Source organism: Cucurbita pepo, chromosome LG17 (genome assembly GCF_002806865.2).
Source record: "Cucurbita pepo subsp. pepo cultivar mu-cu-16 chromosome LG17, ASM280686v2, whole genome shotgun sequence".
Classification (NCBI taxonomy): domain Eukaryota; kingdom Viridiplantae; phylum Streptophyta; class Magnoliopsida; order Cucurbitales; family Cucurbitaceae; genus Cucurbita; species Cucurbita pepo.
Window position 1 is genome coordinate 3333750 of NC_036654.1, and position 27865 is coordinate 3361614.

The 27865-nt window shown below is 36.8% G+C and overlaps 3 protein-coding genes and 1 long non-coding RNA gene across 8 annotated transcripts; all 4 read right to left on the reverse strand.

The window, feature by feature from the left end:
- Positions 1-412: 412 nt before the first annotated feature.
- Positions 413-3488, reverse strand: LOC111779034 (transmembrane protein 87B-like). 2 transcript variants are annotated; one of them, XM_023659080.1, is made up of 5 exons: positions 3090-3488; positions 1801-2719; positions 1304-1399; positions 977-1113; positions 413-903 (listed from the first exon to the last, which is right to left on the reverse strand). In XM_023659080.1, the coding sequence occupies exons 1-5, from the start codon at positions 3317-3319 to the stop codon at positions 726-728; spliced, it is 1560 nt and encodes a 519-aa protein (XP_023514848.1). In that variant the 5' UTR covers positions 3320-3488; the 3' UTR covers positions 413-725. The 2 variants fall into 2 exon arrangements, with proteins under 2 accessions (XP_023514848.1, XP_023514849.1); XM_023659081.1 differs by having other exon boundaries at positions 1801-2735; positions 3090-3179.
- A 972-nt stretch (positions 3489-4460) lies between these two features.
- LOC111779302 (sm-like protein LSM1B) lies at positions 4461-10309 on the reverse strand. Of its 2 annotated transcripts, none has more exons than XM_023659426.1 (5): positions 9877-10309; positions 6168-6236; positions 5982-6097; positions 5826-5888; positions 4461-4770 (listed from the first exon to the last, which is right to left on the reverse strand). In XM_023659426.1, exons 1-5 carry the CDS (start codon positions 9935-9937, stop codon positions 4693-4695), a joined length of 387 nt encoding a protein of 128 aa, XP_023515194.1. In that variant the 5' UTR covers positions 9938-10309; the 3' UTR covers positions 4461-4692. The 2 variants fall into 2 exon arrangements, with proteins under 2 accessions (XP_023515194.1, XP_023515193.1); XM_023659425.1 differs by lacking the exon at positions 9877-10309 and adding an exon at positions 7610-8035.
- On the reverse strand, positions 8494-9102 carry LOC111779304. The gene is made up of 3 exons (XR_002812671.1): positions 9040-9102; positions 8883-8950; positions 8494-8787 (listed from the first exon to the last, which is right to left on the reverse strand). It is a non-coding gene; the product is annotated as an uncharacterized LOC111779304 (long non-coding RNA).
- A 435-nt stretch (positions 10310-10744) lies between the features above and the next one.
- LOC111779233 lies at positions 10745-27218 on the reverse strand. Of its 3 annotated transcripts, none has more exons than XM_023659339.1 (10): positions 27036-27218; positions 25828-26052; positions 24955-25034; positions 24706-24812; positions 12909-13230; positions 12738-12810; positions 11583-12106; positions 11307-11481; positions 11150-11217; positions 10745-11054 (listed from the first exon to the last, which is right to left on the reverse strand). In XM_023659339.1, exons 5-9 carry the CDS (start codon positions 12912-12914, stop codon positions 11198-11200), a joined length of 798 nt encoding a protein of 265 aa, XP_023515107.1. In that variant the 5' UTR covers positions 12915-13230; positions 24706-24812; positions 24955-25034; positions 25828-26052; positions 27036-27218; the 3' UTR covers positions 10745-11054; positions 11150-11197. The 3 variants fall into 3 exon arrangements, with proteins under 3 accessions (XP_023515107.1, XP_023515106.1, XP_023515105.1); XM_023659338.1 differs by having other exon boundaries at positions 24955-25115; XM_023659337.1 differs by having other exon boundaries at positions 24955-25434.
- Positions 27219-27865: the final 647 nt, after the last annotated feature.

A 27865-nucleotide genomic window follows, 5' to 3' on the forward strand; every position in this document is an offset into this window, starting at 1 on the left:
AAAAAAAAAAAAAAAAAAAAAAAAAAAAAAAAAAAAAAAAAAAAAAAAAAAAAAAAAAAAATCCAACAAACATAAGGAAAGAACAAAGTAGTCATCAAATAAACCTTACAACGAAAACATGTGATAAGAAGACAACTATATTTGAACTCAACCCAGAGCTTTTATAGAATGGGTTTGGATGATTTGTATGTTTATATCCTTAGAGGGCGTGGGTGTATTCTTTCATGTCTGATCTGACCAGCTACAGTAACTTCCATAACAAAGGTACGGGTCGAGATCTAGATCTTCGAGGAAATGAGAAGTACATATATCTATGGGTCGGGCTATCGAATCAAAAGTTTTCTAAGCTATGGCTTGGTTCAAATCGATAGCAGTGGGAAATATTCTAGAGAATCAAGATCTATCATATTGTAAGATTTTGGCAAGGTGAGGGGAGGCATTAAATATCAAAATCACGCACAGTTACAAGAAGGATTATTGTGGAACAAATGATAAATACTACATGAGGGGGGAACTTAAAGAAAACTACAACACTCTAGTCTACTATCACATCCGGCTATTAGCAATCCAAAAGGCAAAAATGAAAGGGATGTCTTACTTTTAATAGCATTTTCGCCCTTGGCAATTATATATAGACTACCAGATTTTCCCAAGAAATAGAGCTAACGAAGTAAATAAACTTATGGCTATTATGGTACCAAAAAGTAGGACCTGTGATTCCAATTTTACGCTGTTTTATCTTCTTCTAGATCACCAACTGGATTGTCGCTTCCACGCAACGGTTTAACATCTGGTACAGTCCGAACATCCTTTGAAGGTGAGGAGATTGGAGATGGTCTTATGAGTGTTAGATTTGTGTCATCCTTGTCGAACTCTTCGTGTGCGTCTTCGGAGTATGCATACCTGAGAAACATAGAGGATGAGATGATATAGACTGGTAGAAGGGCGGGTAGAGAAACTGTGTGTCGAAATTTACCGCATTGAGTTTTGAGAGGGAGCCCAGAGAGCACAAATGACACACAGTAGAGAAAATGATAAGATTTGCCAGAAGGCAGGAATAATCCATGCATTTTGCCACTGCTCATTGTAAATGTCATTTGATTTGAAATAAAGCTGCAAGAATTCATTTAAGAAAATGCAGTCAGCATGTTTGGGACGAAGTTACGAAAAACGACAGTGACTGTTCACATGAACCTGCTGCAGTTTCAAGTAAGTTTTAATTTCTTTAAAAAAACTATGCATGAATGGAACATGTCAAACGTGTTTTTAACATGATAGGAACACGTCTTCATGCGCAAATTACCTCATAACACATCCAGCCCACCGATACAATAACAGTTACCGCCAATGCGTTTGTGAATTTTCTGTAAATGTCCAATTTAGTCGTCAACCTTCTAGCCTGTGATATCGATAACAATGGAGGAAAGCCAGGCAGTAGAAGTTATAACATAATAAATGAAAAAGAAATTTACATCATTAGCATAAAATGAGAAGGTAAAAGATAATATTAGACTTGGGCAGGAATATCAGCAAGAGCAAGCATAATTTTAGCAGAAAATTGCAGCAAATGATATCGCTTCCACTGAATCTATGTTTCAATTAGAAGCTCAACGTCTAACGCTGTGCTTTCCTTGATACCAACCTACTTCATCGAACTATATTTTGATTAAAACCAGATTACTTTCTCAGTATTCTTCAGGAAACCATTTGCTAGGAGGAACTTAATCTTAAAATATTTAAACTACAAAAAAAAAAACAGGAGTACAAATAAAAAATAAGTGCTATGAACAAACCAGCTACCTGAAGCTTGCTTAACGTTGCGGAGAGGGAGGTAAATATCCAAAGAATGAAGAAAGCATCCAAGATTGCCACGGGTAGAACCAAGAAAAGTCTAGCTTTTCCTGAAAGATCACTTACAGCACCCACATTCTCAACCAATTCAAGAACTTCAGATGCCAGAAAGAAGGTTAGTCCAAGCATGAGAACTTTTGATGTCAGTCCACCCAGAGTTGGTCTAACAACACCATAACCCATCGAAACCATCAAAAGTATCAGACGTGCAATTGTACGCTTAACAACTCCAAAGGTGACAGCCCACATAGTAATCCCTGTTGGTCTTATCCCAGTTTGATTGAATTCAGCAAACTCAAAATACCACATAGCCATCTCAAACATCCCCAACGTTATGACAACCGTAATGCAGTTCTGCAATGGAAAAACTTCTTTCCAGAATCTTGCATACTGTGAGAACCAAAAGATTCCAAGCAACACATAAGCAAAAGACATATACAAATAAAACTTCATCAAAGGCGCCATTCTACCCGGTAGGTACCCAGAAGGATTTTTCCATATGGTTTTACCCTCGACAACAACATTTTGAAGCTTTGGATCACAATGGATGAAATACAAGTTATACATCCCCGTTTTAGTAATCTGAATCGATTTTGTCGCCAGGGTTGCAACTTGCTCATCTTTGTTGAAAGAGACTCCATAAACTTGAGGCCAACCAGAATTCTTCGAGGACGGCCGGTAAATAACTTCACCTTCTGAACAAACACCAAGTTTAGCAAGATCTACAGTACAACAGATTGCCCTTTGGCCACCATAGGCTGAGCCACCAACCATCTCTCTATCTTCCACCTCAAAAACTATTGCATGCAATGGCCCAGAGCTGAAGTTGGAGAACTCCTCTGGTCTCCGAAATGTAATTTTTTCGAAGCTGGTTTGACAGTACACTATAGAATAAGGTAACTATCACAACAAAGACAGAATAAGAGATATACTGACTCCACAGAAGTTAAACCTAGATAGAGAAATCCAACATTCAAACAAGCTATCGAGACTTCCCCAAAATTCTAGCTAACAGTAAGCCCAAAGCGTATTGATAGCAAGCAAGCAAGCAACATTAACACGCTTTCGTTAATGACACATAACAAAATTCATACGAAAATGGAAACCAAAATCACATAAAATTGCAAAACAATCCAGCCTAATCATGAATTAACTCATCATTTCCGCCATTCATTGAAATAGAACCGACAAACAACGAACACATCGACAACCACATAAACGGATCAGAAAACACATACCGAATGTAGGAATCAGCATTGGTAGAAGAATCCGCATCGGCACCGTTGCGGTCAGCGTTAGAGGAGCGAATTCCCTCGCTACCTCCATGGACGACAAACGCATTGCCTTTGTTAACGAACATCTCACCAGAATAATGGTGGACTGAGGCGTGAATGCACAGGGACCAAGCACATAGTAGCAGAGTGAAGGAAAACAGTACCCGCTTAGAAGAAATGCAAGACAAAGACATGGATTACACAGCCGGAGCTTCCAAGAGAAAGAAGATTCAGAGCAGCAAAAGCTTGGATCTGCAGAATTCTCTTGCTTGCTTTGCTTGACCGCCAGAGAGAGAGAGAGAGAGAGAGCGCGAGATCTGTGACTGAGTGTGAGCTTCGACGCGAATTAAATTAAAAATCGATAAATGGAGTTTTCGAGTTATAAAGTAAAAAGAAATTATGTAATTTTGTTTTTTTTTTATTGGGAGGGACACGTGTGGGTTTTTGGACGGCTTGATTTATTTGGGTCCTTGCCTTTTGACCCGTCGGATTTATTCCGCTTCACTGTCGGTGTATGCCTATAAATAACAATAGATTGAGAATTTAAGCTCATTAAATTAAAAAGCTCCTTTTACTATCATGGATAATAAGGAATATATATATATATATATATATATATATAAATGGAGATTTCACGGGATGAGAAATGAAATAGGTGGAGGTGGAGGGGAGGCGAACATTTCTTATAAGGGTATGGAAACTTCTTCCGAACATATGTTTTTTAAAACCATGAACATATGTTTTTTAAAACCATGAGACTGACGGCGATGCATAATAAGCTAAAATGGACAATATCAACTGGTAGTGGACTTGCGCTGTTACATATGGTATCAAAACTAGACACTGGACGGTGGGTGGATTGTGAGATCCCACATCGGATGGAGACGAGAATGAAAAACATTTTTTATAAGGGTGTGAAAGCTTCTCCCTAATATGCGCATTTTAAAATCGTGAGGCTGATGGTGATATGTAACGAACTGAAGTGAACAATATCTACTAACGGTGGACTTGAGCTGTTACAGTGCTCACGAGCTAGTAGAAAATTTAGATTTCCGTGATTAACCCCTCTGCAGACTGGAAATCCAATGCCATTCTCACCATACATGGAAAAAGTAAATGGCAAAAACCTCGAGAGTGAAAATTCAGTGCCAACCCCCACAAATCATGCTCGTACTCGTGCTCGTGCTCCCCTCAAGGTCTAGCTCCGAGAGACATCAAAGATTGTTCTTATTAAAAGCTCGCTCAAAGGTTCAAACACACGACATCTAGGTACGTGTACCGCCCCGAAAGCACAATAAGAAAGAAGCCTCCATAACTCAAGAACCCGGGTTGGGGTTGGATTAAGAAGAAACGTTTTTTATTTATCGAATAAAACATTACACGAGGAATCGAAGGTCGACAATATAATGTTTAGATACTAATGGCCACAAAAATAGGCTCTCAATTGTTCATAAAAAACCAACATATGATCAAATTAACTTACTGGGCAATGAGCGAGCAGCTGTTGAACTTGAAGAACTTGCAAACAAGAAAGCTAACAAATCCAAGATTATGAACACAGCAGCTATTAGTCCAGATCAAGGAACTCAAGTCTTTTCCTGATTGTCCCTTTAAGATCTGTAGCCTCTCTCTCTGCTTTTTGAGCCTGCAATAACAGTTCTAGTTTGTAAATACCAAAAGTTTTACATGCAACGTGTAAGCAAAAAGGGTTTGGCGTGGAATGAGCACGCGGCTACGGGCAACATGCCCTAGATGAGTATGACCGTGTCACTATGCACTGCCACGGACAACACGTCCTGGATGAGCATGACAATGACACTATGCACACAGAACATTAATCTTCAGACATAAGTAAAAAGGGTTTGGCATGACATGGGTGTGCGGCCACGGGCAACATGCCCTGGATGAGCATGATTGTGACACTATGCACACAGGACATTAATCTTCAGACATAAGTAAAAAGGGTTTGGCGTGACATGGGCATACGGCCATGGGCAACACGCCCTGGATGAGCATGACCGTGACACTATGCACACAGAACATTAATCTTCAGATATAAGCAAAAAGGGTTTGGCGTGGCATGGGCATGTGGCCACGGGCAACACGCCCTGGATGAGCATGACCGTGACACTATGCACACAGAACATTAATCTTCCGATATAAGCAAAAAGGGTTTGGCGTGGCATGGGCATGCAGCCACAGGCAACACGTCCTGGATGAGCATGACCGTGACACTATGCACTGCCACGGGCAACAGCCCTTGGATGAGCATGACTGTAACACTATGCACACAGAACACTAATCTTCAGACATAAGCAAAAAGGGTTCGGCATGGCATGGGCATGCGACCACGGGCAACATGTCCTGGATGAGCAAGACCGTGACACTATGCACACAGAACACTAATCTTCAGACATAAGCAAAAAGGGTTCAGCGTGGCATGGGCATGCGGCCACGGGCAACACGCTCTGGATGAGCATGACTGTGACACTATGCACACAAAACACTAATCTTCAGACATAAGCAAAAAGGGTTTGGCGTGGCATGAGCATGCGACCACGGGCAACACACCCTAGATGAGCATAACCGTGATACTAAGCACACCAAACTAATCTTCAGACATAAGCAAATCTATGTCGTGTTCTTCCAATAAATGTGGAAACCTTTGAGAAATCCAATGGACGAGTCAACATCACTTACCCTTTTAATCTCCATAGCAGAGACATGAGTCATGTGTGGAGGGAGCTCCTCTTTCTCCATGTTCTATAAAGCCCAAAACAAAAATTTTAAGAGGGTTGGACAGCTAACAGACAAATAATGAAGACAAACAAGTGAATCTCTAAGATTTTGTCCTACCAGCTCGCCCAGTAAAACGACGTTTTCGCCTCGAATTACATAGAGACCTAAAGGAATATCGCTGTAAAGGTCACCAACAATCACTCTTTCACAGGATCCTTCAAGAACAGCATTTGCTGAAACATAGAAACAATTAGTTCTCCACGCGAATGTTAAAACCGTATAAAATTTCAGGAAGAACTATACCAAATTGATCGAATGAACGGAGGATTCCTAATAGCTTTCGACCATCTCGAAGTAGTACAAGAACCTTCTCTATAGAACGAAACGATCATTAGAACCACAATTCTAGCAAATAGCAACACTAGCTTTTTAATCCTTCTCTAAACAATTTAAAGAATGCAGACATGCTGAACAATGATTTAGAAGGTAGCTGTGAAACAGCCTTTTAGCATTTGGCACAGGGAAGACCAGTGCTCATGTCAAATCAAAGTTGAAACAAAGGGTTTCAAGGCAGAGCTATATAATTGCTTATGGTGATAGGTGAGGTGAAGAGAGAGTGTAAGATCCCACATCGATTGGAGAGGGAAACGAGTGTCAACGAGGACACCGGTTTCTAAGGGAGGTGAGATTGTGAGATCCCACATTCGTTGGAGAGGGGAACGAGTGCCAGCAAGGACACTGGATTCCGAAGAGGGTGGATTGTGAGATCCCACGTTGGTTGGAGAAGGGATTGAGTGCCAGCGAGGACACTGGGCCACAAAGGGGGCGAATTGTGGATCCCACATCGGTTGGAGAGAGGAACGAAACATTCCTTATAAGGGTGTGGAAACCTCTCTCTAGTAGACACGTTTTAAAAACCTTGAGGGGAAGCCCAAAGAGGACAATATCTGCTAGCGGTGGGTTTGGACTGTTACACTGAGTCTTTCACCCTGAGACGCTGGCCTCGAAGGGGGGTGGGATTGTGAGATCCCACATTCGTTGGAGAGGGGAACAAGTGCCAGAGAGGACACTAGGCTCCGAAGGGGGTGGATTGTGAGATCCCACGTTGGTTGGAGAAGGGAATGAGTGCCAGAGAAGACACTAGGCCACGAAGGGGGTGGGTTGTAGATCCCACATCAGTTGGAGAGAGGAACAAAACATTCTTTGTAAGGGTGTGGAAACCTCTCCTGAGTAAACACGTTTTAAAAACTTTGAGGGGAAGCCCGAAAAGAAAAGTCCAAAGAAGACAATATCTGCTAACAGTCAAAAGTCAAAACTCACCCTGAGACTCACCTCACCATGGCAAGCTCTTCAAAAGGTGGGTAGAATTTCACAGAAGTTCCATAATCTCTTGAAAAGAAGAGGGAATCAAAGGCATTCACAAAATAAAACACAAATGTTTGCTAAAACCACTACAACAAAGTGCATTTGATTCAAATATCTTCATTTACATTACTAAACAGTTAGCCAGAAAGGACAAATGGATGCTCATTCATGTGTCTAAATAAGCTTGATTGGGTGAAAGGTTTTTGAATCAAAGAGCTGCAATACATAACAATTTGATACTCTCAAACCCCATGATGATCAAGAGATAGATATCACATTACACAAAAGAGGCAAACCCCATGAAGCAAGTGATATTAAATTTCAAAATTAAAAAGGAAAATGAGTATTAATTTGTAAGCATCAAAAGAGAAGGAACATACTGTCAAGGTAATTGGCAAGAGAAGTTGAAAGGTAAATATCTTCCGCGCTTGCCCAAGACATCGACGACCTTTAACACTTAACTCCAAACCAAATAAATGGGCATTGCCTGCTTAGATTCCTGTCCAATTCTCAACCAATCCCTCAAAATCCTTTCACAATTTCCTCAAATAATCTGTCTTCACCATCCACAAATCCTTCGAAACTAAGAACAGACGATTCGAAACGAATCGAAAAGGGGAAAGAAGGGCAAAGATTCAATTTCTACGAAGAGAGCGAAGATGAAATTGGGGGAAAAAAAGGGCTTCGTGAGAGACAGACTTAAACGTGGCGGAAGCCCGGAAGAGATTCAACTCCGGCTGCAGTGTTGGTCTGGATTTGGTTTGGTACTTCATCTCATGCCCCTTCGGATATGTAGGGCTTTATTATTTAATAATTAATTTTCAAGGCAATTTGGATTGAGAAATTATGATATAATTTTTAGTGTAAGATTATGGGGTTAGAAAATTGGTTTCCATTTAGATTTTTATGACTTATAAATCTAAGTTATTTTTGTGAAAAATGCAACGGAAAGCTTTATTCCCGAATATGTACCTTCTCTTTCAAGGTAAACAAAGCAGCTTCTCTCTTCTTTCGTACAGTTGAGTCAATTAAATCCTCTTCTCGTCTCATTGCTTACTTCGCTCCTTAACTCCGAAACTTTACATGAGAGTAAATTAATGAAATTCTCCCTTTTAATGATTCTCGAACGGTAAACTCTTGATCTGATCTCATGTGAGATTCGTCACCATAAACATAATTTATAATGTTAACATTATCGACCGAATCAACCCAAAAATGGGGGAAAAGATGGGAGGAAAACAGAGCCCAACAACAATGTCTTGGTAACTTTATAACAATACAAAATGTTATTCGCCTCGAATATGTTACAAAGAGAGACCCCAACATTAAAGAAGGAGAAGAATTATATGGTAAAATAAAGTGAAAAATGTAAAGCTCTGTCATCATAGAATCTCTTTTGACGATGTATCATAACATGAGTTGCACTGTTTTGGTAACAAACAACCATGAAAAAAAAGGAGTAATCAGCACCGTCGATCAGATCTATATTTTTGCTGTGATGAACAACATCTCAACTGTTGGATCCATATCATCAAATCAAAGGGTGGAGTTTGAATATCTGGAAAAGTCATTTTTGGAGATGGAATTTGAAGATCAGTCATTGCTATGTTAAAATGAACCATATTGAAAAAGTGAGATCAGAAAAGGTGTTACCTTGTTCAAATCAGTTGGATGGGTAATTGGTTAGAAAAGGAGATGGAATTATATCTCAAGAACAATATCTGCAATTTGCAAAACAAGAACTTTGTTAGAGAAAGCTAAAATTTTGTGATGTTTTTAGGATGGATTTATGAACAAGCTATGAACTTACACTCGGAATCAGTTTTGACCCATTTGGATCCATCTTTAGCATTTTTCTGCTCTTCTTCTTCTGCTNACTGAGTCTTTCACCCTGAGACGCTGGCCTCGAAGGGGGGTGGGATTGTGAGATCCCACATTCGTTGGAGAGGGGAACAAGTGCCAGAGAGGACACTAGGCTCCGAAGGGGGTGGATTGTGAGATCCCACGTTGGTTGGAGAAGGGAATGAGTGCCAGAGAAGACACTAGGCCACGAAGGGGGTGGGTTGTAGATCCCACATCAGTTGGAGAGAGGAACAAAACATTCTTTGTAAGGGTGTGGAAACCTCTCCTGAGTAAACACGTTTTAAAAACTTTGAGGGGAAGCCCGAAAAGAAAAGTCCAAAGAAGACAATATCTGCTAACAGTCAAAAGTCAAAACTCACCCTGAGACTCACCTCACCATGGCAAGCTCTTCAAAAGGTGGGTAGAATTTCACAGAAGTTCCATAATCTCTTGAAAAGAAGAGGGAATCAAAGGCATTCACAAAATAAAACACAAATGTTTGCTAAAACCACTACAACAAAGTGCATTTGATTCAAATATCTTCATTTACATTACTAAACAGTTAGCCAGAAAGGACAAATGGATGCTCATTCATGTGTCTAAATAAGCTTGATTGGGTGAAAGGTTTTTGAATCAAAGAGCTGCAATACATAACAATTTGATACTCTCAAACCCCATGATGATCAAGAGATAGATATCACATTACACAAAAGAGGCAAACCCCATGAAGCAAGTGATATTAAATTTCAAAATTAAAAAGGAAAATGAGTATTAATTTGTAAGCATCAAAAGAGAAGGAACATACTGTCAAGGTAATTGGCAAGAGAAGTTGAAAGGTAAATATCTTCCGCGCTTGCCCAAGACATCGACGACCTTTAACACTTAACTCCAAACCAAATAAATGGGCATTGCCTGCTTAGATTCCTGTCCAATTCTCAACCAATCCCTCAAAATCCTTTCACAATTTCCTCAAATAATCTGTCTTCACCATCCACAAATCCTTCGAAACTAAGAACAGACGATTCGAAACGAATCGAAAAGGGGAAAGAAGGGCAAAGATTCAATTTCTACGAAGAGAGCGAAGATGAAATTGGGGGAAAAAAAGGGCTTCGTGAGAGACAGACTTAAACGTGGCGGAAGCCCGGAAGAGATTCAACTCCGGCTGCAGTGTTGGTCTGGATTTGGTTTGGTACTTCATCTCATGCCCCTTCGGATATGTAGGGCTTTATTATTTAATAATTAATTTTCAAGGCAATTTGGATTGAGAAATTATGATATAATTTTTAGTGTAAGATTATGGGGTTAGAAAATTGGTTTCCATTTAGATTTTTATGACTTATAAATCTAAGTTATTTTTGTGAAAAATGCAACGGAAAGCTTTATTCCCGAATATGTACCTTCTCTTTCAAGGTAAACAAAGCAGCTTCTCTCTTCTTTCGTACAGTTGAGTCAATTAAATCCTCTTCTCGTCTCATTGCTTACTTCGCTCCTTAACTCCGAAACTTTACATGAGAGTAAATTAATGAAATTCTCCCTTTTAATGATTCTCGAACGGTAAACTCTTGATCTGATCTCATGTGAGATTCGTCACCATAAACATAATTTATAATGTTAACATTATCGACCGAATCAACCCAAAAATGGGGGAAAAGATGGGAGGAAAACAGAGCCCAACAACAATGTCTTGGTAACTTTATAACAATACAAAATGTTATTCGCCTCGAATATGTTACAAAGAGAGACCCCAACATTAAAGAAGGAGAAGAATTATATGGTAAAATAAAGTGAAAAATGTAAAGCTCTGTCATCATAGAATCTCTTTTGACGATGTATCATAACATGAGTTGCACTGTTTTGGTAACAAACAACCATGAAAAAAAAGGAGTAATCAGCACCGTCGATCAGATCTATATTTTTGCTGTGATGAACAACATCTCAACTGTTGGATCCATATCATCAAATCAAAGGGTGGAGTTTGAATATCTGGAAAAGTCATTTTTGGAGATGGAATTTGAAGATCAGTCATTGCTATGTTAAAATGAACCATATTGAAAAAGTGAGATCAGAAAAGGTGTTACCTTGTTCAAATCAGTTGGATGGGTAATTGGTTAGAAAAGGAGATGGAATTATATCTCAAGAACAATATCTGCAATTTGCAAAACAAGAACTTTGTTAGAGAAAGCTAAAATTTTGTGATGTTTTTAGGATGGATTTATGAACAAGCTATGAACTTACACTCGGAATCAGTTTTGACCCATTTGGATCCATCTTTAGCATTTTTCTGCTCTTCTTCTTCTGCTTCATTTCTGTTTTTTGGTGACTGTTTTTCCTCTATGTACCTCTTCAACGACGATGACGATCGAGAAGCGTTTTGTGGGGCGATCTTCTTTTGGAGAATTGTTCTTAAGAGCTGCCATTGAAATGGAAAGATCATTAGAGATTCAAAAGCTGAAATTATGCAGGTATGAATCAGAGTTGAAGAAGCTGTTTTTTAGTTTGTTTTGTCATTACCTTTTCCATTCTTGACTCTTGTAGAGTCTCTCTCAAACTTGGTGGTGGTATAGGAGTGAAGCCATTTCTACAAACAAACAACTTTTTGAGGAGAAACGACACGGATTTCTTCCCGATCGCTTTCTTTTTACTATCGGCGCAAATGTCCTTACATTTGCCAATTATAAGACTAATGGTCCTTTCAATATCTTCATCTTTATCATCAGAATCACAGCTGAGGGGATTGCTGATTCTCCTGTCGACCTCCAAGCTTGAAGGGCAGTTGAGAAATCTATCCAATGGAAGATCTGCAACCTGCTTTTCGGGATTCGGTTTGCGAGATAAAAGCTTTGTCAACTCCTTCTGTAATTTACCAACTTCTTCAGGAGAGAAATCTATTATTTCTTCTGAAGAAGATGGATCCTCCTGTATGTCTTGTCTTCTCTCAGAATCATCTTTGATCTCATTGTTCCCAAAAGTTCCAATTGCAAGCAACCCATGAGGCCAATCGCTGAACTCTTCACGAGACTCTTGTTTTTTAAGCTCTGCAAATAGGGAGATGGAAAATATTCAATTTATATTGAAGAAAGTATTCCTGTAATTTACAATACTTCACCATTTCAAAGATCCAGAAGAGAGAGAGAGAGAGAGAATAATTTCATGGTCCTATAATATATATATATATATTTTGAGTCCTGGGATCTGATTACTGGTTGGTTTGCAGTCCTAAACTAAAGCTAATGAAAGTGGACAAAAAAGGAAATGTAAAACAATGGTAAATTTTGTACATTAAATATTTGTTTAAGGATCAAGGGGGAACAAGGCACATGAACCCAAGTATTGAGGTTAGTGATTCAGGCTACCTTTTGAATCGTGTCCTCGTTTGCATTGGGATCTTGATCCAGCTAACTAAACTTCGGATCCAACCAAAAACCATTTCACTAAATCTATTTTCCACTGTTGTTCCTTCTCCAAGTTGATATCTTAAAACAATTAAACCATACAATCTCAACTTGAACACAAAACAAGATTTAAGAACACAAATCTTTGACTCATCTATATATACACACATCATTCATGCAAATGAACACTCTACATGCCAGTTTGAAAACAGAGAATAAAGAAGTTCATAGCATAGAGGAAAAAGTGGAGCAAAAAAGAGAAGAAAAAGCTTACGAGAAGTAGAGAATGTATTTGGGATTTTCGTCTCGTGTCTGCCATTTAGTTTAGTTTGCATCCAGCTGAAGAACTGCATTGAAGAAATGGAGAGAAAAAAGCAAATCAAGCTTCCATCAAACTACATTACAGAACATGAAGTGTAAATTTTGAGCTAAAAATTAAGCTCACCTTCATCTTCAACTAACGATACAATTTGAAGCTGTTTAGAAAAATTGGAGAGTGGTGAAGAAGATTATGAGGTGTTATGTACAAAACAGAGAAGTTCAGAACCAGATCTTTAAAAGCCAATGACGAGTATTGGGATGATCAAAACAAGTGAAGAGTTTTGACAAATTTGATGCTGAAGCTTTCTCAATCACAGCAAGTTATAATGGTTCAAGTTCCCAAACAGTGGCCTCTCAGTTCTCACTCTAAACTCTCCTTCTCCTTCTCCTCCTGAAAGATGTTGCTGGATTCTTCCTCTTATACACCTCCAAATGCACATACACCACTAGCATGAAAAACATTCTCTATAAAATTGAATACTTTAATTCCTGTAATTTAATAAGACTACAAAAGGAGGATTCTGCGGGTTCAATTCTGGAACATCCTCTATACAACCGACCGTGTCAAAATCTTGTCCGTCAGATCTTGAGATGCAAATCTACGACAACTGCTAAATAGAAAAGGTGGAGTTGATCCCCATACATCTTTAATCTAATGGTAATTAGAATTACACGGCATTCACTGTTCACAGCGAGAGTTTTTACTGTACAGTGTAGTCAATTTAAAACATTACTCCTTTCCAGATATGCTTTTACCATTCTATATAATTTCGTCACATCATACCACATTGATACACGAATAAAAACGCATGCATGTAAGTATATCAATCTAAAATCAATGATCGATAGAGTTACAGATAGCAAAACAATGTAGGATCATTAATACTTTGATCTAATTAATAATTTTATTTAGGTGTATAAACTTATAGTTCGTATCTACACGATCAAATTTTTTAGAAAAGTCTCCAACAATTCTAGTTGGATAATGCCAAAAAGCTAACCCAATTCAAAGGAGAATATTTATAATTTTACAATAATTTTTTTTAAAAAAGATAACCACGTCTCGGGAGTCGGGACCCTACCACCATTAATCCACCGACACCTACGTCCACCTCAAGCCCAAGTCATAATAATAATTACTATTATTATCATGTAAATAGATAAGACATAATTATCCTTTCATAAATGGATGGTTTAACCTCAATTTTGCATGATTGAATTAAATACAATGCGTAAATATACTAATAATCATGTAAATATACTAATAATCGTGTAACTCCCAACCTAGCTTCCAGTGATCTATACTTTCACTAAGATCTATCGAATTAAAATGAAATAAAGAAAAATAAAAGAATACTATTGATTAAAAGAAAATCTAAAATTATTAAGCCAACTCACTTTAAAATGTGTATAAATAATAAATATTATATTCTTAGACTTCGAAAAATCTAAACTATTAGACAATCTTTAAACTCACTCAAAAGATTAGATTTTGCATGTCAATAGATATGGTAGACGTGGCACCGTTATAGTTCACGAATTTATCCTTTCAATAATTCCTTCTATTTCAAATAAGATAGAATAAATGAAAATTTTAGAAGTTTAAACAAATTTTACAAACAGACTATTAAATTTTTTTTAAAATCAAATCACAAAACAATTTAAAAAATAAAAATAAAAGCACACCCAAATAATTCCTAAAATAGATTGAAAATTAAGGAATCATAATAAAATTAGATAAACCAGAAAAAAGTACAATTTGTATCTCGTTTTTACCTTCTTGATTTGAGTCTTGATATGCCACAGTAAAAGTCTAACAAGATCTATTAGAAATTCAAATCCTGTCTTCTAATTACGTTTATCTATTAAAAAAAAAAGTGGGTAATTTATAAAAAAATTCATAGTTGGAATTTGAAAACTTGTACCGAGAAATTAATAATATTACATTGTCGACCATTTTTCTAAGAAATCATAAAGACCCCATTCTGATGGCTCATGGAGAAACAATTATAGCAAATTTTCTGAACTGGAAAAAATTGAAGACTTCCTCATATGGAAACAGCCAAAAATTTCGAGCCAAGGAAATTCCTCGAACTAGGGCTCATCTCGAAGTTTGCATCTTCGAAATTCATTATATTTGGATCTTCTATTTGTATTTTTATTTTGTTTTCTTATAGTTTTAATATTCTTTTTTAGTGGCTTAAAAGAATTATGTATCTTTACTATATTTTATTCATTAATCATTTTAATAAAAGATATCCATATCAAATTTCTATTATTATTCATTGAAAAATTACAGACACTACAGAATCCATAAAGCTTCTTCTTATAAGTGCATAAACACAAGGCACAAGCCATAGGCTAAGGGCTTCTAATAAGAAAGAAAAGGAAAAGGCTTCGGAGCTGAAAGCTTTGGCCTAGTTCAGCTTTAAGAAACATGATAGCCTTTTAGGAACATGCTTACCAAATAAAGCACCATTATATGGAGGAACACACGGCTCCTGGAGTTGCTCCTTAAGTTATTGTTTTCCCAAATTCACAAATTTTTCAACGGTTTCACTTATCAATCCTAATCCAAAAGACCCTATGAAAGGAACTCTTTATAGATTTTCACAACATAATAAAGAATATAGGAACTCCTATCCTCATAAATAGAATGTGGGGTTCTCCTTTCTCGATCTATTCAATTATTTTCCATAAACAATCCTAATACACTATTTATGTCATGTGAACCGTGATTGTCCACGCCCATATTGGAGTGATTGATTGTATCTTCTAACTTCCATTGTATAAACAAGTTACACGATAAGATCAAATTCTTATACATTCAACATCAATCATTTTTTTAATATATTCACTAGCATGCATCTACCTTACCTATTCCACAAATATCTGTCTGTATTATATTCGATTGCCAAAATAACTAAAAAAATATCTTATATCCCAAGTAGGCAGTCATATTATGGTCCAAACTTATTCCCTTTCAAGTCTTTTATTATTCACATAGTTTTTGTAGCCTACAACGTTAACTCATGATGGTTCTATTGTAATACATCAAATTCATTATACATTTGAACAGTGAAAATTAGAAGTATGCACAACTAGGGATGACAACAAAAACCCAGGGGCCCACCTCAAATGGGGTAAGGGATCTCTGATTTGAATGGGTATGGAAGTCAAACTAGGATTTCTTTTCAAGTCCGAATCGGAGACGGAAAAGGTGTCCTTGCCCCATCCATGACACCGGACCCGCCCCAAGCCTCTTCTACTTCACAATGTCCAAGAGTTATGAAAGAGAATTTATTTAGGCTACTATACTTTTGAGTGACTAGCTCTTTTGCACCATGGCGCCTATATAGCATGACTAGACATGATTATTCTAGTGCCAATATTCATGCATTTTTCTCTTACCCTTCAACTTCAATTTGAATCAAGTCTTTTTATTGATTAAGTTTCAACATCTTAATATAAATTACCTAGAGAAATGTGATATTTGGTTTGAATTATAGGACTCATGATGCACAACGCATGCACATCAATCAATATTGGAGACCTTTTAGTTTCTGACCCTCCGTTTTAGGCTTAGGGACTCCACATCTCTAAGGCTTTTAGGCAAAGATCTTCCTCTTTCCATGTAAAAATATACATAGGATTCATACCATGGGAATGCAACTAAAGCCCATAGATAAAAGGAAGATCAAAGATATATAGACAAGAGACGATAACATCTAAATCTTTTACATGAAACCAAAACTATGAGAGCTTATATTCAAAGCTGTATAAATATAGATATATAAAAATATCCATTATCCCTAACACCATATCACAATTCACCTCGTACTATCAATCTTAATTGCAAGCTTTTGGTGGCAGGTCACATATAAATCTAATGACTTCAATATTTTAGCACAGCGCTAGAAATTATTCCAAATTAGAGAATGGAGTGAGATAAAATCACCCCAGTAAGTGGCCCCCCTTTGAAACTTTTTGGCCACGTATCACGACAAAGTTAATCACATAATGAATAATCCAACCGGGTGGGTTGAAATATTGAAGCTTTATTCCTTCCTCGGAGCTTTTGCTCCTTAAAAGAGGCCACAAACCAAGCCATCTCTCCACGTTCTTTTCAATAGAATAAGAAAGTAATACTAAACCCCCTTTGAATTCCAACCACAAGTTTTTCCTCTTTAACACCATAGATTATTACCGTTGTCAATACCAATAATATCTTCCACGAACGAAGAGGCTTAAAAAAATTATTCACACTATTGCTTAGTGTTTAGATACTTGGTTTAAATGGTTCTGTCGTGTCGCCATCAGGATGCAGAATACGAATACCCTCAACAAGTAAAAGGCTTTGTATTTCGTACTGATTTTAAAATTAAATTTAAAAGAAAAAAAGACTATAAGTCTTTAATGAACCACTGTAAACAGCTAAATAATCATCAATAATCTGTTGAAAATTCGAATCCTTATGTTGTAATGCTGTGTATGTCAACTTTAATTTATAAATGTACTACCAGATAGTAAGGTTAATATATTAAAAAGGTTTCAAAATAGTGAAGGGGAAGCAAAACACAGCAAAGATAATTGAGATGACGAACTCCGTGACCAAACTGGTAAAAAAAATATCCGAAGCTTAAATATCTTTACATCATAATCGTCACTAGGTTCGTCATTTTAGTCTCATTCCTCAAAAGTTCCTCGAGATGCAGGGAAAAGGAAGAGAGGAAAAGAAAATCATGAAAGTGGAATAAAATATGAAGGGCGAAGAGTCAGAATAGAATCACTCCAACCAAGACAGCTTATTTTAAAAGAAAGATAAGAAACCATGTGAGGTGTGCATCTAGTAGATGTCTAGGGTTTACAAACCAAAACTAAAAAGAGAAATGATATGCTATGTTACTCAATTCTGGAAGGCAAATATTGCGGTTGGCAAGCATAAACTAAGACTTGGTATTGCGTGGACTTGTATCATCCGATGGTTTCGTTTGACTAGCTCGCTTTTCATTATATCTTCTTTTAATCAAATGGAAACTTCTAGCTATGATATCCACAAATACCTCAAGTATCCGGCAAGAGGCATAATAGAGTACATATCTCGACTCTAACTGTATGAATTATGAATGTATTATCTCATGAGTAGAGAATTGATTATTTGGAGAAAATTATTCAATAAAGCTACCACATTGTGCTATTCTCCCTTTTTAAACCCTTAGATACATGATAAACTTATGATCATTATTATTTTAGTTTTCTCCTACATCCAAGGGTATAAAACCGTAAATCACATAATACCAGTCTACCAAAATAATTTATCCGGTTTTTGGTTGTTTACAAGGTCCTTGTATGTTTCTATATCATTCCTTGATAGGATTGACAATTTGTGATTTGGATTCTAGTTATGATCATCTTGAGGAAAGAGGTGATAGTAATGGCTAAAGGAACTAAATATTTTTTTTGAGTCTCTATCAACTCCGAAGACCAAAATAAAACTTCTCTAGTTTAACATGTGAAGTATGAATTCGAACATTTAACTCTTAACTCTTAAGATCAAGAGTGCCTCACAAACTCTTAACTATAACTATGAGCTCAAATTCACATCAAAACAAGAATATTTAATGGAGGTTGAAATGTTAAAATGATTAGTATAAGAAATTGACGCCAGGTCATATAAGAAGAGAAGAAACCGCCAGCGAAAAAAGATGTTCCAAGCATTAACATGATGGAGATTAATTATAAAAAATCCCGGGAGAAAAGTTAGTTGAAACCTAAATCCTATCAAATCAAACTGAAGCCCACGGGTTCAAAAAATTCTCTCTTCAATGCCGTAATGCAAGGCAGCATACACCGCCAATTGAAAATAGGATTTTTGCGCCATGTGGTCCAGAAAACCAGAATCCAAGCATACATTCAAGGTGACACGGTGGTTCAAAGGTTTATACTTGCATCAATTTGAGATCTGGGTTCAAAGGTTTATACTTGCATCAATTTGAGATCTGGGACTAGGAGTGTACGTGGATTGAGTTGAATTTTTTTTTGGGCTAATTCAAAATTTTTTGGATTAGTCAAGTTGGCTACCCAAATGAACTAAAATCGATCTATCTATTTTATTTAGTTATTCAGTTAAACTAATAATTCGTTATTGTAACAAATAGCAACAAACATTTCATCCGGGAAAAGCCATTTTTTTCTTAACAATGTCTTTGTCAGTCCAATTCAACCTAACTCAACCCTCCTTTTTTTTTTTTTTTTTAAGTAAAATTAGGTTGGATCACCAACGAACGTTTGGGTTGCAACCAAGCATGGGCGTTGGCATTCAACATGAGAGTTTGAGGAAGGGAAAGCGTCGAAGGGTGTGTGGGTTGACCATTAGCATCTAAGACTGATTGTTACCGTGGCTACCGCCTGCTGGTTGTGTGGCATGGCTGTGTGGGTCGATCGATTGTCGGCATCTAAGAGTGGGAATGAGAGAGGGAGGGACACGACACGAGCCAACATGGGTGACTAGGTGTGGTGTTAGGGTTATAACTACGCGCGTTGTAACATTTTAGTTTTATATATTTACTTTCTAAAATTAAGGAATTCAGCTCCGTTTGGTTGAACCAAACAAAGAAAAACTCAACCCACAAACCAAACCCAACCGAACCAAATTTTGGCCTAGTAAAATATCAACCCAACCAAACCGAAAAAAATTTCTAACCCAACCCAAATTGAAAAAAATTTCTAATCCAACCCAAGTAGAAATAATATATAACCTAACCTTTACAATTTGGGTTGGTGGTCCACCACATTATTTGGGCTATTTGGGCTATTGAATTATTTGTACATCTCTATATGGGTTATTAGATTATTTGTACACCCCTATCCGTGATTTCAACCTTTTAACTATCCTAATATAGAAGTGCTAGAAATTCTAGCCATAATGAAAAAGAATTCTAGCCATAATGAAAAAGAAGGGGAAAAATTACAAAAAGATAATGTAAATGTTTAACGGATGGATTGTGATATCTCATGTTAGTTGGGGAGGAGAACGAAATACCTAAGGCTGTGGAAACCTTTCCCTAGCACACGCGTTTTAAAGCCTTGAGGGAAAGCCCAAAGAGGACAATATCTACTAGCGGTGGGCATGGGCTGTTACAAATGGTATCAGAGCCAGACACCGGACTATGTCCCAACAAAGAGGATGTTCTCCGAAGGGGGTAGACACGAGGCGGTGTGCCAATAAGGACGCTAGACCCCGAAGGAGGTGGATTTGGTGGGGGTCCCACATCGATTAGAGAAAGGAACGAGTGCCAGCGAGGACGCTGGGCCCTGAAGGGGGGTGGATTGTGATAACCCATTTTGGTTGGGGAGGAGAACAAGGGTGTGAAAATCTTTCCCTAGCAGACGCGTTTTAAAATCTTGAGGGGAAGCCCGAGAGGGAAAGCTCAAAGAGGACAATATCTGCTAGCGGTGGGGTGGGCTTGGGTTGTTACATGGATATCATCTAAGATATTAAATTTCCGACCATAAACATGCTATAGGATCAAATTAATTGTTTTATACGATACTCGCAATCTATAAAGCTAACCTAAATATCCAAAATTATATATACGTAAATCTGAAAGTGTAGCAGTCATGGGTTACAAAACTACAATCTCACTTTCCTACATGAATTCGCTAACAAGTAAAACCAATCAATCTTCAGTCTTATGGCAACTGGACAAAGGGGGCACGGAAAGGATGCTATAGGCCCAAACTTTACAGTTTACATTGGAGCAAACAAAGTGTGAAAGGTTACTTAAGATCAATGTTTTTAAGGGCTGAAGGGGTGCACATATGTACTCCACATTTATTCAGATCAAACAAATGTGGAGTACATAGATCTACATATAAGATATGTAAATAGACATCTAGGTCGAGAGAACAAATATGGCATGATAAGGATGTCATATGTACATGCTATACATATTTAGGTCGGATTACCATTTACAACGGGGTAAAATGGATTCATGCCTTTCAATTAAAGATTCTCTTATACATTTACATTTACATTTACACCTTTACATATTCATCAAAATGTACTCGGGAATGCCAATCTAGAAAAGTGTCATCCCTAGCTGAGTAAAAGATCTTAAACGGTATTGGATGCTTAAAAGAGGGTCTGGAAGTAAGAAAGCCATATGCCCAGGTCCAAGGTTGCACCTATTGTACTTAAGATGGAACTTCTTAGCACAATTCTTTTCTTTCTTTGTTATGCTCTCCTCGGGTTTTCAGAGATTTTACCTTCTACCATTCTCCATTGCTCTCTGGTTCATGTAGCATTGATTGGCAAAATTATTGCACTCTCGTTAATAAACAGGTTCTTGAATAATAAAGGTTGAGATGTAACTAGAATGGGTTGGCTTAGTAGATCTGATCATAGGAGCCATTTGCAATGAATTAATTGATCTTAGGAACTGCATAATCGATGGTTCTTAAGCCAATTCACTAAAGTTCTCATATCACTAGTGCCAATAAAGACCAGTGTAAATAGTAAATGGCCTTAAGAGAATTGATTCAAGTCATAGTGGTCACCTCCTTAGGACTTATATCTTACTTGTTACTTTGACAGTTAAATGTAATAGGGTCGGGCAATTGTCTCCTAAGAATAGTCAAGGTACAAGTAGGTTGGCTTGACCTTATACAAATATTAAAAATATTATAATAATAGTGATGAGGAGGAGTTAAAAATCCAAATGTTCTATTGGGAAGAGATGGAAGCGATTAGAAAACAAGCATAATTTTCAAAATCTAAAAATCAAACTGCTCATAAAAAGTGGCTTCAATAATCAAATAATATTCAAACGAATCTTAAAAAATTCCAAATGATTATTCATTCGGTGAACAGAGCCAGCGTTCCAGGTGATGTCCAAACACCAAGCGTAGACCCTCCTACACAATTCAGTGAAAACAATAAGCCGTTAAATCATATTCTCCCATAGCTACTTACTTTTCGGCTCCTCATAAATCTATCCTTGAGAGGGTCAGTAAGATCTGGGGACTGAGAAATTCATCAAACTTGATTGTGATAGGAATATTTGTCTACAAAAAGGAAATCGGAAAGGGAAAACTACTCGCCTCCATTTACCTTTAACTTCAGTCCTCAATAACTAAGACGGCTAATCTACATGTATTTGTAAACATTGATTGGTTCTACTCATGGAACCACAGATTTATCTCTCAACCAGGTCATTAATACTAAATCATCTGGAATAGTTTAAAATTCTTATGACTGCCTGCATGTCCCCAAACATCAATTGACTAGTAATCCTCATCTCCAAAAAGAACGGTTAGAACCTTACTTCTTTAGGAATCTTACAGCAACCGATCTCCCTAGTAGTAAACTAAAGAAGTCACGGGACCCTTCATCACCAACTTATGGTTTATCTCCCTAATAGTAGCATTTAAGGATCCAAAAAACCAACCTTTCTCAAAAGGAGCAAAAGATCATAAATATAACATCCACAATAGCATAAAAATATACAAATGAGTGTGTGCAGTGCGCAATACACGGTATCAGCTGACCAATTTCCAAAAGAAAATTGGATGAGGGCCTGCACCAACCCACATTAGTGGGAAATAATATCCATGATGTTTAAAAAAAAAAAAAAAAAAAAAAAAATTTCCGAGGGAGGTATAACTATAGGAAGTAAAATATTAGACAGTTTACAACAAGATATAACTTGGTAAACAACATTGTCAAAGTATTTTGTATAAGTCTGTCTTTTTTGCGAATATTTTCTTATTTCATTCTTTCCACATATTCCAAGAGAAAGTCATGGTGAGGTTTTTCCATTGTAGGACTTTTGCATTCTTGAAAGGATGGTACGTTAAGGCCATGTCCAATAAATCCTTTACCTCCCTAGGAAATGTGAGATTCATCCGAGTATATTGAGAATCGGTGTCCATAAATTCTGAGTGTATGTGGATATTGCATAAATAAGTGACTTTGTTATTCGTTTTCTTTTTTTTTGCATAATGGACACCAATTTCGAAAAACAGTCATGTCGGACACTTTTTTTTTAAGATTTTTTGCTTGTGCTAATGACTTTATGCGCTATTCCCCAAATGAAGAACTTCACTTTTTTAGGGTGATATCCTTTCCATACTATCTTTGCTAGCGTGGGATTTATTGCTTCTACTTTTTGCCCCATGTTCATCATCAAGAATTTTGTAGAGAATATCTTGTCAACGCTAGGGAGTCAAGTCAATGAGTCTACCTCATTTGACAATAACACTTGGGCAAGTCAAAGGCTTAATTCGGCTCATTTCGTTGCTTCGCCTTTAAGTTCCTACCAAGCTTCAAGTCTCAGAATTTGTTGACAACATTCCAAGTTTCTTTGACCGTGACTTTTTGGCTATGAGAGAGTCTGCACAAAAGTGGATATCGCAAGGCTAGCATGGCATTTTCAATCTACAAGTCAGTCTATAATGATGTGATGGTGAATTCGGTTGATGATGAGGTTTTAATGTTTTTTTATGTACTTCCAAAGCCCTTTTGCAGAAGATGAAAGGGGTTCATTTTTGCATGATGTAGGAGTATATTTAACCTTTATAAGTTTTCTCCACAAGGCGTTTTCTTTGCAATGATATCTCCATATCTATTTTGCAATGAGAGGTTTTTTCTTATTTATCGAGAAAAGACCGAGTCCTCCCTTTTCTGTTGAGAGGTTTATAATATTCCATCGAATAAGTTGTAGGTCATCATTCCACATATAGTTTCAAGATAATCTTTCTATATCCAAAGCCACTTTTTGTGGCACTTCAAATAGAGACATGAAGTGGGGAGGTTGGATAATGTGGCTTGTATTGTATTAGGGTGAGTCTTCTAACTTTTGAAGTATAATATGATAACCATGTTGACAACCTTCTTTCTACTTTTCCAATAATAGTCTTCTAGAAGGAAAAAGATTTGTGGCTTTAGAGGGTAATCCTAGGTATATATTCGGTCATTCACCCTTTTTACAACCATATATACTACCAAATTTTTCAATAATCTTTATGCTAATATTGATGCCCATAATCTTTGTTTTTTTGGAGATTGATATTTTTTCCAGAGAATCCTTCAAAAGTTTTTCCCATCTCGATCATGTTTTTTATGGAAGACACATCTGTCAAATCAGAAAAGAGGATTGTATCATCTGCAAACTGAAGGTGGTTGATCCTTAAGTCTTCCTACCAATTTGAAAACCTTTTATCTTCCATTTTGTATTCTACTTTTATCGGTAGGTGATTGAGACAATCCATTACCATGATGAAAAGAAAAGGAGATAGTGGATCACCTTGCGTGGCATAAATCTTCCCTCTCAGTCTGATTAATCAAAATATAGAGGCGTGTACAAGAACTAGTCTAGCTTATACACTCACAGATTAATGATTAAAATTAATCATGTTTTCCAACCATTCCACCTGTCAGAAGTACAGTAACAGAAAAGGAAAGTATGCTTTCGTGGACCAAGATACAAACGTGTCTTGTGGGAGAACTAAAGAAAAATTTTGTTTCGTCATTTCCTATGAGAAACATAATTATAAATTCTTTGTAAACTAAAATGTGTTTTTGGTCGCGAATGGCTGATAAATCCAGCTTCATGTTTTCCCCACCTATGCCTCCTATGTCTCCTATTTGTCTAGAATTTACAACTTCTGATTTTAAAACACCAAAAATTCAGGTATAACGTATCTTACAACTCTACATAAACAAATAAAAAATCATTTCTTTCATTTATAGGATTATGATATTAAAAGATAGTTATATGACTGCCCATATAGATCACAAGATGATGTGAACAATATAAATGTGACAGTAAAAATTTGCAGTACTAAAAGACAAAAATAGATCATGCACAAACAAATTAGAATGCATTTTAAATATAAATGGTATAGGGAATAGATAGTACCAATTTCCTCATCAAAGAAAAATGATATCTCTCTTTTTTCTGATTGAAGAGAATCTGAACCATGAACACAAATTTTTCTCTGATCCAATCCACACATTGCTGTAATGCTGAAATAATGCAAAAGAACCTTGTGAAAACCAAAACGAAAAATGAACTGGTAGCAACTATATTGACATCAGTATTGAATTCATGTCTCATACTCAGGAGGCAAAGCATATATATAGGGACAAAGATAAAAATTTATATGACCTGTTGGGATGTGTAGCCTTAGCTTTAGATGCATCTGTTGGCCCAATCATAGCACGCAATCTGCGATTGGATTTTTGTTTCTCCAAAACCATAATGCAGGATCGCACGATTAGTGTTAGACATAGGAAGGACACTCAACTGAAATACAGGATTGCACGATTCTAGAGAGATTCCATGTTAGTTTAAAACCTTTACATAAAAAATCAGATTAAAAATCCACCAGATTATTTTTAATGTCCTCTGCTATTCAAAGATCATTTCAACTAAGTTAAACTATTAGGTATGGCTTGAGGTGGAAAAGCACACTAACGAACATCTCTTAAGCTTGAGATACGTATCATAAACTTCACTATGTTGCTAATGTTTTGACTGAAATTACTTGAAAAGAAAGTAAGATAAATAGTCGTTACATGAATTCGTAATCTCAATATCAGCATTTTCAAATTGTTGTTTCGAGTGCAACAGCTGTTCATGTGATTGCTGCATTAATCATGAGTGAAGATGATATCCACCACTTGCTAGAAAATTAAACAAGGAAAGCAGAATGCAAGCATAAAGAAGCAATAATAAAGATACTTTGAGGTACAACATCACTATTGATACGACAGTACCACAAAACTGTTGAGGATTGTTGGGAGGGAGTCCGATAGTAGCTAACTAAGGGAATGATCATGGGTTTATAAGTAAGAAATACATCTCCATTGGTATGAGGCCTTTTGGGAAAACCAAAAGCAAAACCACAAGAGGTTATGCTTTAATTGGACAATATCATACCATTGTGGAGGTTCGTGATTCCTAACAAAAACATATAAAATTATGCAAATGACTATTTCCAGAGGAAACTTGGCAACATTTCAAAGATTCAACACATACCTTGTCATGTATTTGACCAGACTAGAAAGGAAGCTTCTTGACAAATGTTCAGCACAAAAGCGACTTGCTCTATCTTCATGCAATTCCATTATTATTTCCTTCAAAATTCTGAAGCCTGACTTCAAAATGGCCAGTTTAATTCTATCAGTGTAGTTACCATGCAACCCATCTGGTTTTACCATAGCTAAAGTTTTCTCCGTTTCCATGCTTCCATTACTTGCGAACCTAAATTCATGCCATTCAATATTGTAAGAATTATTTATTATGTGAATGAGAAGAAGGTCAAAAAAAGAAAAACAAGTTACAACGAGTAAAAATGTCAGAGTCTAACAGATCAAAAAGCAAAGTGTCACATAAAATATCACGATTTTAATATAATTGATGGTAATACGGAGAAATGGAGAAGGCAATTTAATGCTCGTGTCGCGACAATAATCTTCAACCAAAAAAAGAAAACCATCTGACAGATAAAGAAAATAAGTAAAATTAATATCATTAAATTTAAAGGTACCAAAAAAGAAAACAGTTCCGAAATTGCTCAACAGAATCATCTATAGCTAATAAAAATGGATTTTCTTTCTTCTTCTTTCTTTTTCTATTTCTATTTCCATCGTTATCGATTGAATGTACATCCGATTAATTAAGTCATCCAACACGAATTCTACATTAAAATACAAGTAAACGATGTCAATATGTACCAAGTAAACTTTAGCTGCTATATCAAATTAGACGAAAACAGTACGACTATCGATGACGATGACAAATACTGGATTCCTTGGACCTAAGCAACCAGATGATCGAAAATTTTCAGAAGAAAACATGACGCCATAGCATTACGAACACGCCAGAAAAGCGATAGCGACGATGGAGAATAAAAAGAGAAACCGAAAACCGTCAAAAACTAAACAGATCATCATCTCCTAAGCAAAACTGCCATAACAACAATATAAATCGCATCAAAAGCACGGGAATCAACCAGACATTTCGCAATCGCATCAAGTTCGAAAAGAAAAAAATCAACTGGATTCAGAACATCCGAGGCCGCCACACCGGATAACGAACTCAGTTATTCTCCAAAAACTCGACTAATACAGCTAAGCATACAATCCGTTTCAACAAATAGTCCGTAATTTCAAGAACGATAACTAATCCTGCAGTTTCTTAACCTCCGTTCTTTAGTTTACGCCATAACCGATTGAAACGCGTACCTGCGATTCGTAGAGCCGAGTTGAAAGAGGACAGAAACTGAAGCAGTTGCAGAATAATGCAATGGCGGGAAAGTTGAAAGCAGTACAAAATGAGGGGGTAGAGAGAGACAGAGAGGAAGAAGATGGCGGTAACTTGGAAATCACGGGAAGCCGTAGGATTAGAGGATTTGTTCTGATGAAACAATAACGCACCCTCACCAATTTCTGAGATTGTTTTCTCTTTTAATATTAGGGGTGTGAACAGGGTGGATGATTGGCTGAGATTAAAACATTTTTTTAATCAATATAATTAATTCAATTTTTTTTTTAATATTAATAAAATAAAATAAAATATTATAGGTAAAATATATATTTACTTCATTTTAATTTTAAATATTTGATTAAAATTTACGGTAATATTTCCTTCTTTGAGGGTCATACGGCTTCTATTGGAGCACTCTGATTGTTAGTCATGTGGTTTGAGTATCATGAATCAATGATCAAGTCATCCTCGTAATCAATATGTTCTCCCATCATCGTCATGAGTGCTAGCTTGTCTTCTTCTATGACACATAGTTCCTCTGTATCTCATTCATCCTCCATCTCGTTTTTTGAGGTTGCCACATTACTTTCAGACTTTTTCTTACACCGGCAATATGGACATGTGACCATTTTTTCCGCAATTGTAACAAATATCTTCAAATCTATTCCCATGAGAACTTTTGTTGTCGTTCTTCTGAGCTCTCCAAGGTTAAGCAGTTTCTTGGTGACTTATTACTTTGTCATCATTTTTGTATCCATGTTTGGTAGGCGGTTTATTGTTGCTCCGACTTTCACTTGAGTAGTGTGAT